The sequence below is a fragment of the Petaurus breviceps genome, unplaced genomic scaffold, assembly GCF_028583685.1.
Source record: "Petaurus breviceps papuanus isolate PSGF00001 unplaced genomic scaffold, PetGlider_PUasm1.0 174, whole genome shotgun sequence".
Lineage (NCBI taxonomy): Eukaryota > Metazoa > Chordata > Mammalia > Diprotodontia > Petauridae > Petaurus > Petaurus breviceps.
Window position 1 is genome coordinate 11,720,526 of NW_027185761.1, and position 12,455 is coordinate 11,732,980.

Below are 12,455 nucleotides of genomic sequence, written 5' to 3' on the forward strand. Positions count from 1 at the left end.
AGGAATGTACTTCTGCCTTCAGCATCCCATTCCACTTTGGGGCATCACTAATTATTAGGGTATTAGTTATTCATGCATTAAAAAATTTCAGTTATTTTACTGAAGGAATGGGAATTTTCCAAGAGTGGTTTTCAGAGATCACTAATCTTTGAATATCTAATAGATGAAAAATTTGCCATAGCGAGAGCCAGTGCTCATTAAGATTGGGGAATATCATTAAAGATCTGAGATGTTTCATTTCAGTTTTCATCCATGCATCTGGATCTCTATGGATACTGTACTCACTAGCAGCCACAGAATGACAAGTGTTTTTTTCTTTTTGGAAAATGGAAAAAGTATTTATAAAAAGCAAATAACATCTTAGTTTTATTAAGAAAATAATTGAACCTTGTAGGTCCCCTGAAAGGGCCTTGGTTGACCCCAGGAGGTCTGTGGACCATATTTTGTATGAAAATCATTTCCTAGATTAACATATTTGTTACATTGTTCTTATTTTACCATAGTACTTGTTTCAAGTATAGCATCATCATAATTAGCATTCATATAACCCTACCATGCATTAGGTATTGCTCTGAGCACTTTATAAATATTATCTTGTTTGATGCTCAAAACAATCTAGAAAGGTCAGTGCTGTTATTATCTCCATTTTACAGTTAAGGAAACTGAAGGAGACAGAAGTCAAGTGATTTGCCCAAGGTCACATAGCTAGTAAGTGTAAGAGGCACAATAAGAACAATTCTGCATTTCACTGGAAATACGTTTTTCTTTTAAATATGTTATTTAAACATCTAGTAAAGTCCTGGTGCCTCACAGAGTCACAAATAGAGGCAGCTATGCCAACAGAGCCTATATAGGTCCTACAAAGTTAAGAAGGTAATGGACAAGTGTGCTTATAGATCTATTATAAGCCCAGTGACCATATACCATTCTTCATACTACCAGTCTGTCTAAACCCAAAAAACCCAGCCCCAAGGTTGGCTGCAAGGAGATAACATTTTTCAGCAACAATTCTCAGATATCATTTTTCCTCAGTAGAAGGAACATACACGCTGGTGAAATCATAGATTTTTAAAGTATTTAGACATGTTATTGGAAAAGGCTTACTGGTTCTCACAGTATGATTTTATTCTATACCAGGGCAAAACATTTTCTAGCACAATTAGCTTGGGACTTAGAAAGTGAGATGAGTGGGAAGGGATACTCCCAGGGAAATTTGCTTTATAACACACTTTGCTTTATTGGTTGAGCAAGGGCTCATTTGTACTTTTAAATCTACACCAAGAGTTCTTAACCTGGGGGCCATCAACTTTTTTTTTTTTTAGATTGTTTGGAGAGAGGGGAAGGGGAAGGGAACAAGCATTTATTTTTATTTTTTTGCTTTTTGGAGGGCAATTGGGGTTAAGTGACTTGCCCAAAGTCACACGGCTAGTAAGTGTGTCAAGCATCTAAGGCTGGATTTGAACTCAGGTCCTCCTGACTCCATAGTCGGTGCTCTGTTCACTGCATTACCTAGCCACCCCCTTCAACTTCTTTTTATAAAATGTTTTTATTTTTTATTTTAAAATATCTTAAAAATATAAAAGTATTTTAAACATATCTTTTTATTATAGGATTCACCAGACTGCCAAAGGGAGCTAGGACACAAAAAAGACTAAATCTCTGGTTCACTCCTCTTCTGTCCTCTTTCCCCAAGTACTTTGGAGAACTCACTTTTTACATTCACCTGAATCATTTCTGAAATAAAATTTGAATCCCTTAAGAAATGTACTTGTAACATATCAGAGGTCTTGTTGGAGTACTTGTTGAGTAAGATTTCTGAAAGTCATCTCTTCTTCTCCTGCTTATTGTTGGAAACTTCCTTGGATCTGTAATGTTATTGATTGAAGTCCTCCATCTCATTGTTCAGATTGACCCTTGCTTATGCCTTCTCATAAATCCTTCATTAGGTGTTTATACAATGTTCAGGGAATCTTCTTTGCAGCACACATGTGGTCTCTACTTATATCTTGACTCCTCTGCTAAGGTATCTGTAGGAAAGGAGACCTCTTAATCTTCAGAACAGAAAAATTGTCAAAAGGTGCCATGCATGATTTAGGTGGATTTTCATAGGGATTGTTTCTCTGTTGTCTTTCTTCCTTGTCACAGAAATTTCAGTCTTGATTTTTTTCTGATAGGTAGTTTAATAGAAAATGAAGAAACTTGGGCGGCCAGGTAGCACAGCTTGTAAGAGCACCAACCCCAGAGTCGGGCTCAGACACTTAGCACCCACCCAGAAACACCTGGCCATGTAACCTTGAGCAAGTTACTTAACCCCAATTGCTTAGGGGTGGCCAGGTGGCTCAGTGAGTCCGAGCACTGGCCCCAGAGTCAAGATGACATGGGATTGAATCCCGGATCTGATACTTAGCACCACACCCAGAAATAACTGGCCGTGTAACCTTGAGCAAGTTACTTAACCCTGATTGCTAAGAAAAAAAAAAGAAAATTAAGACACTGGCTTTTGAATATATTTTTATATTACAGTATTTAATTCCTTTGAAGTGGTTTTGGTTTATAAATTATTAGACTCAATGTCCCACAAATATTAGGCACCTAATAAACACTATTTGGCTGTAAACATAAATGTGTTTAGATGGTGAGACTTTATGATTCTGTGCTATAAATTAAGATAGTCTATAAATGGGTGAAGAAATAGAAGGAAAAAAAACAAGCCCTGTTTTTAGTCCTCATATATTAAATCATACACTGTAACTAGAATTTTATACAAGCTATCTTTGATTGCTTAGGCTGCCTATCATTTACTTTTAGAGAACTTCACAGACATAAAATAGATGATCTGAGGCTGTGCAAGTATGTACCATTCCCCAGCATTACCCTTTTTTCATCCTTTTCTTCCCCTCTTTCTGCCTTTCAGAAAACCTGAATGAGGTTTGGGGTTTAATGGTATTTTGTTTTGAGGGATACCCTACCTGATACTTTACAACAGAACTTGTAAATCAAACTGTAATATGGTCTAATATCATTGTTGCTGATGAGAAGATAATTTAAATAGAGTGTGTTTAGTAGAAAATTAAGAAACTGGTTTTTGAATATATTTTTATTCTGAAGTATTTCATTTCTTTGAAGTGATTCCTAGCTATGACAGAGATTTTTTTTTTTTTAAGTAATTGGGATTAAGTAACTTGCTTAAGGTTACACGGCCAGGTGTTTCTGGGTAGGTGCTAAGTGAGCCCGGATTCGATCCCAGATCATCCCGACTCTGGGGCTGGTGCTCCCACTCGCTGTGCTACCTGGCCACCCCTATGACAGAGATTCTCTTAACTTTTTTTTCTTAGAGCCCTTGGGAAGTCTGAAGCCTAGTTACCCCTTCTCAGCATAATGTTTAGAAATAAATGAAGCAAAATACCTACTATTACAGAGGAAACCAATTATATATCATATATTATTTACAGTTTTAAAAGTATTTTTAAAACAAGATTCATGGACTCTACCTAAAGAATTGCTGCCTTAGGGACTTTTCAATCGGTGGCCAAATTATTGTGATACCTTTTGACAATTTGACTTGAATGTACTAATAACCTTAGAGTTCTCAGATTGTTTTAGAACAATTATATCATTGTGATTCTTGTTTTCTAAAAGATCATTGTTTCTTTTTAACATTGCATTTGATGCTTTTTTTCCTCATTTACATAGGTTGCACAGAGCATTGAGGATCATCATCAAGAAGTAATTGCTTTCTGCAGAGAAAATGGTTTCCATGGCTTGGTTGCATATGACTCTGATTATGCATTGTGCAACATCCCCTACTATTTCAGTGCCCATGCCCTAAAACTGAGCCGTAATGGGAAAAGTCTCACAACAAGCCAATATCTGATGCATGAAGTTGCCAAGCAACTGGACCTGAATCCAAATCGTTTTCCTATTTTTGCTGCTCTATTAGGTAGGTGGAGTGGTGAGAAAAGTTTCTGTATATTATGTAGGAGTTAAGTTTACCAACATTAAGAGGAGCAGTTTTACTTATATTACTGCAAGAACTGTGAAATTATTTAAATCATTTAAAGAGCCTTACCTAGGTGCTTCCTGAATTTTCAGCATTGTTGTGTGATATAACTAGCTGCTGTAGATACCTAGAAGATAGCTATTATCTCATGTGCTGGTCTAATTTTCCCTTCAGACTGAAAGAAAAGTTTGTTTTCCAAATAGAAATTTTAACTTTGGCTCTTTGTGTGTCCATGTAGATAATAAGCTCATGGTCTTATTTTCAGACATTTTAACTACTTAAGGACTAATAAGTGAGTTAACAGGTGAGTCTCAGCTTGAAATAGGTAAAATATGCCTTAAATAATTAAATTTTTTCTTTTAGTTATGAGCTAGCTGTTAAATAATATGGGTTAAATATTTTGGACATGTATATTTACCTGCAGAAAATTAATATGTATTGTTGATGTAGATATGCATGCAATGTTGTAGGTATTGGTGATGAGGATTTTAAATGAACACTCTGCCATTTTGCCTTCCAAGGACTGAGTTTATCTGTTGGCATTAACCAGAAATGACAGAAATGAATATTCCTGTTGTCTTAATCTTGCCCAATTAAATGGTAAAACATGTTTTTATTTTTAACAACATACTTAATAAATATTTTTTGAATTTAATCGGACCACTTCAGTGGAAACTGAAATGATTTATGTATATTTGCTCTAAACATAAATTTTGTAACTGTTTACTCTAAAACAGGGGAATACTGAACAAAGGTTAGCTTTTTCTTAATGGCTTAGAGTCATCATTATGAATATTAATTGACTATCCTGTGTAGTAACAGTGATGCCCTTCAGGGATCCTGAGGTATGTAGAACCATAGCTCTTGCACTAAATGGCTCTTTACTGCTATTCTGTTTGATTTCTTACTTGTTACATATATTTTTCTTTTTTTTGATCAGTTGTCACTTTTTATGCAGTTAGTATACCTTTTTGAACAGCATTCCTACTTTGATTTCTAATTTGTGATGGTCTAGAAAGTTTGTTACAGTTATGTTTAAGATAAAAGTGCATAGAATTTGAGTGAGAACCTGAACCACAGTCTTCACTTATGATTTTGGTATATATTCTTGATAACTCTCTGATACTTTTTTTGGGAACGTTGCCAAAAACCCTGAAACACATAATTGAAATTACTGCATAAGACTGATGTTAAATTTTTGGCTTATACTTTTCTAATTGTTTTAGGTCAGTAGCTAATAAACAAGCTACTTAGAGGTTATTGATAATTTTATTGTGGATTCTTTTAGTTCCTTGTCGATAGACAGGTTAGGAGCCGGGGATGGAGCTGGGGGTAGGTAATTTGCAAGAGAGTACTATGAGATTAGAGATTTTTAGAGGGCAAATTACTGTTGACCATTTAGTATTTTATTTTAGCATTTTTATTTTATTTAAGATATTTTCTAGCATTTCAACCAACTAAATGCACAAAATTCTCATGTTCTAAATCACCTTTGTTGGCTTTATTCCATTTAATCTTTTATTATACACTTAAAAGTTTAAATTTATAGGTTGGGATATTTGTGGCCTTTGGAATATAGGAGATTTATAGCTGTAACATTTTAATATACTTTTTTAGATTTTTCAAAGATGAATGTTTATTGTTACAAATTGGTTATATTTTTGGGCATATTTAATTGGAAATTTTAATTTCCATTTATTAGCTGTTTGATCAGATTTAAGTGGTGTACTGATACAATCTAAAATTGAATTTATTTTTGTTAACAGTAGACAGGACACTACCTTCTTTATAAGTTTAAACTTTAATGCAAACAAATTACAAGTTTTGGCTGGGTTACAAGGTGGGAGGATAGGTTTCTCATCTTTTATTTAAATCAGCAATATTTTTTAAGTGCCTGCTTTGTGCCAGGTACTATACTAGGCACTTCAGATACAAGTGAGACAATTGTGAAGGTAAAAATGGCATTATCAAATAAGGGAATTGTAAAATGCTCTGCATAGGATCTGGCACATAGTCATAGTAAGCACTATATAAATGTTAGCTGTCGTTATTATCAGGCAGTTGTTATTAGCTGAGGTTAGCAGAGGGCGAGTAGAAGATATCATTGAGGTAATGAACTAGAGACACCCTGAATGTGTGCCTTTGACAGAAATAAAGCCAAGGGGAGGACTTAGAGGTAAGAAAACTAGTTCAGTTTTAGACATTTGTCTCCAAGACATCCAGGTTGAAATGTCCATTAGGCAGTTGTTGATAAGGGATTGATGCTGAGGGTAGAATAGAGATGGGGACTGGATATATAGATCTAGGAGTTACCTGTATAAAGATGTTAGTTGAACCCATGGGAACTTAGGCTAGAGAGAATTAGAGAGAATAAGAAGAAGGTAAGAGGGCCCAGGATAAAAACTTGAGGAACATTCAGTCAGGGGCATGATCTAGATGATTATCCAGGTCACCAAAACCCACAATGGAGAGAGTATCCAGCAACAGAGGATGGTCAGCAATGTTTAAGCAGCAGGGAGATCATGAAGCATTAGGACTGAGAAAAGACCCATTAGATTTGGCAGTTAAGAGATCATTGGTAACTCTGGAGAGAATGATTTCAGATGAGTGGTGAAAAAGCAGATTGGAAAGCATTGAAAAGTGAAGGAGGAACAGAAATCAGGGCAGCAAATGGACCAGTCTTTCAAGGAGATTGACTTGAAAGGGAAGGATAGCTATAGGATGATTGCTTGAGGAAATAGCTGAGCCTAGCAAAGGCTTTTTAAGAATGGGAAGACTTGGGCATGTTTGAAGGGAGTAGGACAGGAACCAGTTGATAGGGAGATATTGAAGATGTAAAAGAGAAGGGAAATGATCGAGGATATGGGTAGCTGAAAAAAGATGGTAAGTAAGTATAGAGAGCCAAGTGTACTTGTTGAGCTGGCCTTCTCAAGGAAAAGAACTGCTTCTTTGTTCAGAGTCTGAGAGAATGGAGGAAAAAGTAGGAACTGATGACAAAGGATTTTGAGATAAAGAGAAAGGGGGAAAAGAAGGAGCTCTGAAAATAGCCTCAGGTTTTTGTATTTTGTTTTTTTAAAGTAAAGTAAGAGGCAAGGAGAGAAGGTAAAGAGGGTGGAGGGAAATGGTCTGGGGGCTTAAAGAGCAAAGAGATGATTTGGAATGTTGGAGAGATTTTTTAAGGGAATGAGGTGGGGAGTGTAGGAGATAATGTCAGTGGGTTTTGAGTGGAAGAGAATGGGAGAAGAGGGAGCTCATAGAATAGTCTCCATTTTATTTTTAAAATTTTCAGTTTTAAAGAGGAATGATCTTGAGCTGAGGAGGGAGGAGAAAGTGTGCAGGGCCTGAAAGGGGAAGGGAAGGTCCGAAATATTTTCTGTAGGGAATACAATAGGTAAAAGAAAAACACTGCCTTGCTGCACCATGGCCCAGTTTTAAGGTTGGATATAATGAATGTAATGCAGCTAGTCAGCACAGTCCTGGGGCTTCCTCCAGCTTCATGCAGGTCATGAATAGGAGCCAAGGACGCAGATGGTAGCTGAAGTTTGTCAAGAAAAGAACAGCACTACCGAGAACAGTGGACAGTGAAGAGTTGAAATGGCCAACTCCTGGGTCATTAGAAAGGTATGAAAGTGAAAAGAGAGCAGAAATAATGAGCTGAGAAAGTATTGAGAGGTAGAAAAAAATCACCAAGAAGCATAGGAAGAGGGGGCTCGGAAGTTATGGCAAGGTAGGAGAATGTCTAATAACTGTGGGGAATGGAAAACTCTAGTGTGCAACCAAGTCTTGTGTGACAGGTGGAGTGAAGGAGTGAGTACATTATTGGGACTAAAAGAAATTGAGAACATGGGAGGTTAGAAGTTGAAGGGAGTACTGCATGAATATTAAAATCCCTTATTATAGGCAGAATTTGGGAAGAAGAGGAAGATGGTGAGTGAGGGGCTGAAATCCTTTAGAAAGGAAGAATGATAGGGATAGGTGTATTACAGATGTCATCATTTTGAGGGAGTGTCTCAAAAGAGACAAGTAAGTGAAGGGCTCAAAGGAAGAGTAGAAGTGACAGTGGGAAGCCATCGCTGGAGAGGATAAGCAGAGATACAGTGTCATCAGAGGGTAAACCAGGGCTTACAGATGGAAAGGGTGTGAGGTAGATAGTTTGTAAAGGGATGGCAGTCCCAGAGAGTACAGTGGAAAAGGGTAGGCAAGGTGGGATTTGAATGAGGATTTGGATGAGACCAAGGGAACAAGGGGACAGTTGTTTTTACCCTTGAGGTATGAGGAGGGAAACATGAGAAACCATAAGGGTAATAGCATGTGGCAAATGGGGAGAGAATTATGCCTTCAAAATACTTCTCAGAAGACTATTTTGTGTGTCAGACTTTCATGGTTAAGCTAGCTAGGCAAATGTTGAAACATTGAAATAACTAAGTAGATATAAATCTGTCCCAATGATTTAGACCTTGGAATGACTGAGTTCTGTTGATTTCATTGAACATTAAACCAAGTACAGAGAAATTAAAATTGGGTTTTTTTGTAGTCTGCTTGTGATTTGTGAAAACATTAGGTGAATCCTCAACTGGACAAGTTCACTCCAACTGTTCTTCTCACCTCTTCTATTGTATAAAATGTTGGTTATAACCAGACTACACAAGTCATCTACTGGGAAACTTTTTGGTTGGGTAAATGGGGGACTTGGGTTGGGTGTAATACTTTAAGGGCAGCTAGGTGGCTGAGTGGATAGAGCACCAGGCCTGGAGTGAGATAGATGAGTCTCCTTGAGTTCAAATCTGGCCTCAGATACTTCCTAGCTATGTGACCCTGGACAAATCACTTAACCTTATTTACATCAGTTTCCTCATCTGCAAAATGAGCCAGAGAAGGAAATAGCAAACTGCTCCCAAATCTTTGCCAAAAAAATCCCAAATGGGGTCACAAAGAGTTGGATATAACTGAAAAACGACAAAAATTCTTTAAAAATCCTGCATTATGTCAAGGACCTACAGTTTTCTCACTGGCAACTATTTCCACTGATTGCAGAACCAATCCATCATTAAATTAGAGCCTTAAAAAGTATATTGGAGCTGACTAGGGTACTTGACTTCATGGTGGTCACACAACTAATGACCTCAAGTCTTTCTTATTCTAAATCTAATACTGCTCTAACCACTGTTCCATGCTACCTCTCATTTGTCCTGAAGGCAAAACACACATAAACTCATTCAGTCATTCTGTCTACAAGCATTTGTTAAAAACAATATTTTCTAGGCACTGTGTTAGGGGTGCAAAGAAAGGCAAAACCTGAACCCTTCAATCTAGGAGCTTGCATTCTAATAATAGGAGAAGGTTACCATATAAATAATTACATATATATGTAACATATCTTGTATATACAAGATGTAACATGTAAATACAATTTTAAGAGTAAAGGGAGTGAAGTGAAGGAAAGGCACCCTGCTGTAGAAAGTATTGGAATTTGAGCTGAATCTTGAGGGAAGCTGGGACAACTAGGGGATTGGAGATGAGGAGGGAACTCATTAGTTACTTTATGTTTGTTCATAAAGTATGTTTATGTTTGATTGGAATGATTGTTTAAAAAAAATTTTTTTTGAAAAGAGATTGAATATTTTCTTCGCATCTTATGAAAAATATAATTGATATTTTGTGGATATTTCCTTGTCATGATTTATATATTTTCTCTGTAAGGGAAAACTTAAGATTATTGATATGTTTTTGCTCTTGAGGAATAGTCTCTTTTTGGTTAAACATACTATGCTCCTGTATGTATATACTTAGAATAGGTGTGATGCAGATATATTTGCAATGAAAATCTCTCTTTCCTTTCTGTTTGAGACACCTAGGTGGCACAGTAGATAGACCACTGGGTCTGAAGTCAGGAAGAGCTGAGTTCAAATGTAGCCTCAGACATTTAGTAGTGTGTGACCTTGGGCAAATCACATAGCCCTCTGTTTGCTTCAGTTTCCTTACCTATGAAATGAGGTAATTGAATAGCACCTACCTGCCGGGGCTGGTGTGAGGATCTAATGAAGCAATATTGTAAAGTGTTAACATGGAGCCTGGCACATAGCAGATGCTTATTGTTATTCTGTCATAGCAGTTTTGATTAAGTAGCTACTTAGTAAATCCATCCCACAAAATAGAGATTAAAATATAAAATCAATTTTATAGAGATTATCATTCATGAGATGTGATATATCTTTTAGGTGGCATAGTAATGGCTAAAATACGAAAAGATTTAATAGTTTATTACCCAGACCTCGTAAAAACAAAGAATTCTCAAAATAATATATTTCTTAGTTGTATAGTATTATTGGACTTTATGACTCAGGGTTGATAATAGGATATAAACTTAATTGTGCTAGCACTTTTTTTCTCAGTGTTAGTTGTCAGTGGACTTTTGTATTGTTTTAGAGAGAGTTGGAAAAAGAGAGAGATCTTTCTTCTGTAGAGGGTAGTCATTGTCATGGAGAGTCTTGCTTGGGAAAAGAAAAGACTTAATTTTTGGAGGCTCCTCGGTACATCACTAAATTTAAGAAAAATTAAACCATTGCTATTTTGTGAATAAATGAAAATATATGATAATTCTTAGAATATATTCACCTTTCTGGAATTATCTAGCCAACAACTTAGGCCAGCAGAGTTTCCTAAAGATGAAAGAAAAAACACTTCTGATGTTTGGGGTTTTTTTTTTAAGCTTATCATAAGAAAATACTTTTCATTTACAACTGTTTGCTTTTTAATTCAGTTCTTTTGTTGCAAAATTCCATCTTTTGAGTTATTTGGATACATTTTTCTTTCTGTGGAAAGACTGAATCATATCATAATTGCTTAGTTTATGAGTGTTAGTGTATTAAGTAGTTTTTTATTTGATTTAATTGACGGCGAATGATCACAAGTTAAATGTTTGGCACTTTTTTTAGAAAATGAATGGGCTGTGACTTTAAGAAATTTAGAGATTTTTAAAAATATCTACATGTATTGATTTTAATATTAATTAGCTTTAAGTTATACATATTGTCTATTCTAGGTAATCACATTCTACCTGATGAAGATTTGGCTTCCTTTCATTGGAGTTTACTTGGTCCAGAACATCCACTAGCCTCACTTAAGGTACAAACTTGATTTCATTTCCAGAACTTAAAATAAAAACTGTTTACATTTATATTACTTTTAATATTGTAGCTGATTCATAGGTTATGAAACTAGGCATGTTAACATTACTCTCTTTACCAGGGAAAACATGACATTGTTATTTGATCACTTACTATAAAAAACAAAAAAAAGCCTGTTTTGCCCTTAATCCTTGCATTTTGAGTTTATTTATACTTCTTACAAACATCATCTCTGCTCATTTGTCAGTTTTATTTTTCTTTATTTCCATTTGGTTTTAAAATTTGCCTTTTTCATTCCCAAATCTATTACTGGTAGGATCATTTTTTTCAAATAGGATTAGATTAATTTTTCATGCTATAAAATTCAGAACACAAAATTACTTTTAGTTTAGGTAACTAATTATCAGTAACTTAACAGTTTTTAAATCAGTATCTTTATGACATGCAATAAGGAAATTAATAAATTCCTTATAAATTTTTAGCTTACATAAAATTTGAAGACTTACTCCCCTTAATAATATGGGGATGATTTAAGCTTCATCAGAATGAATGAAACTATTTACATTGTTTTAACTTTTCACTCAAAACAATCTTCTTAACTATGTTAACCATCCTTCCTATTTTCCCTTATCCTTCATTCTCACATGCAATCATAGGAAATGATCAGAGAATGTCGTTTAATTATTAGATTCCCAAGCTGAATATAGTTCTTTTTAAATGTACATGATATTGCTTTAGAGTAAGGGGTTCTTAACTTTTTGCGTGTCCTAGACCCAAGATTGACTACCTATGGTGAAGCTGTGGACCCCTTCTTGGAATAATGGTTTTATATGCATAAAATACCTAGAATTGCAAAGGAAACAAATAATTTTGAAATATAATTATAAAAATATTTTTTAAAAATATAAACAAATTATATAAAATATAAACAGACCACAGGTTTAGAACCCTTTTTATAGAATAATGTATAGATCTGTATAATCCTCACATGAAAATAATTACTTTAATTAAGAATCTCAAGAGATATTTTTTAGTAATTCATTGGTCAATTTATTCTTTCCCTCTGAATTAACAATTTGCTGTTTGTGGGTACATGTATAGTTCTTTTGGCTAAAATACCATGGTCTAAAATGTTATTGAAAGTCAAAATGGTTTGATAGAGCCCTGGATGAGTCAGGAGACCTGGATTCTAATTCTGACCTTACCACCAATTTATGTTTCACTTCTACAGGTCTCCTTAACTTCTGAACCTCAGGTTGCTCAACCAAGATAAGAATTATGACATATAAAGTCCTTTCTGGCTTTTAAAAGTTAAATTCTCATATGAT

At 35.3% G+C, this 12,455-nt stretch overlaps 1 protein-coding gene across 4 annotated transcripts in view; it reads left to right on the plus strand.

The window, feature by feature from the left end:
- The window catches only part of FAM120A (family with sequence similarity 120 member A), a 154,052-nt gene that overhangs the window by 22,584 nt on the left and 119,013 nt on the right, over positions 1-12,455 (plus strand). For all 4 annotated transcript variants that reach the window (XM_069083753.1, XM_069083749.1, XM_069083752.1 and 1 more), the window contains exons 2-3: positions 3,694-3,940; positions 11,043-11,125. In XM_069083753.1, the coding sequence (XP_068939854.1) occupies positions 3,694-3,940; positions 11,043-11,125 (330 nt within the window). The remainder of the gene's footprint in view (positions 1-3,693; positions 3,941-11,042; positions 11,126-12,455) is intronic.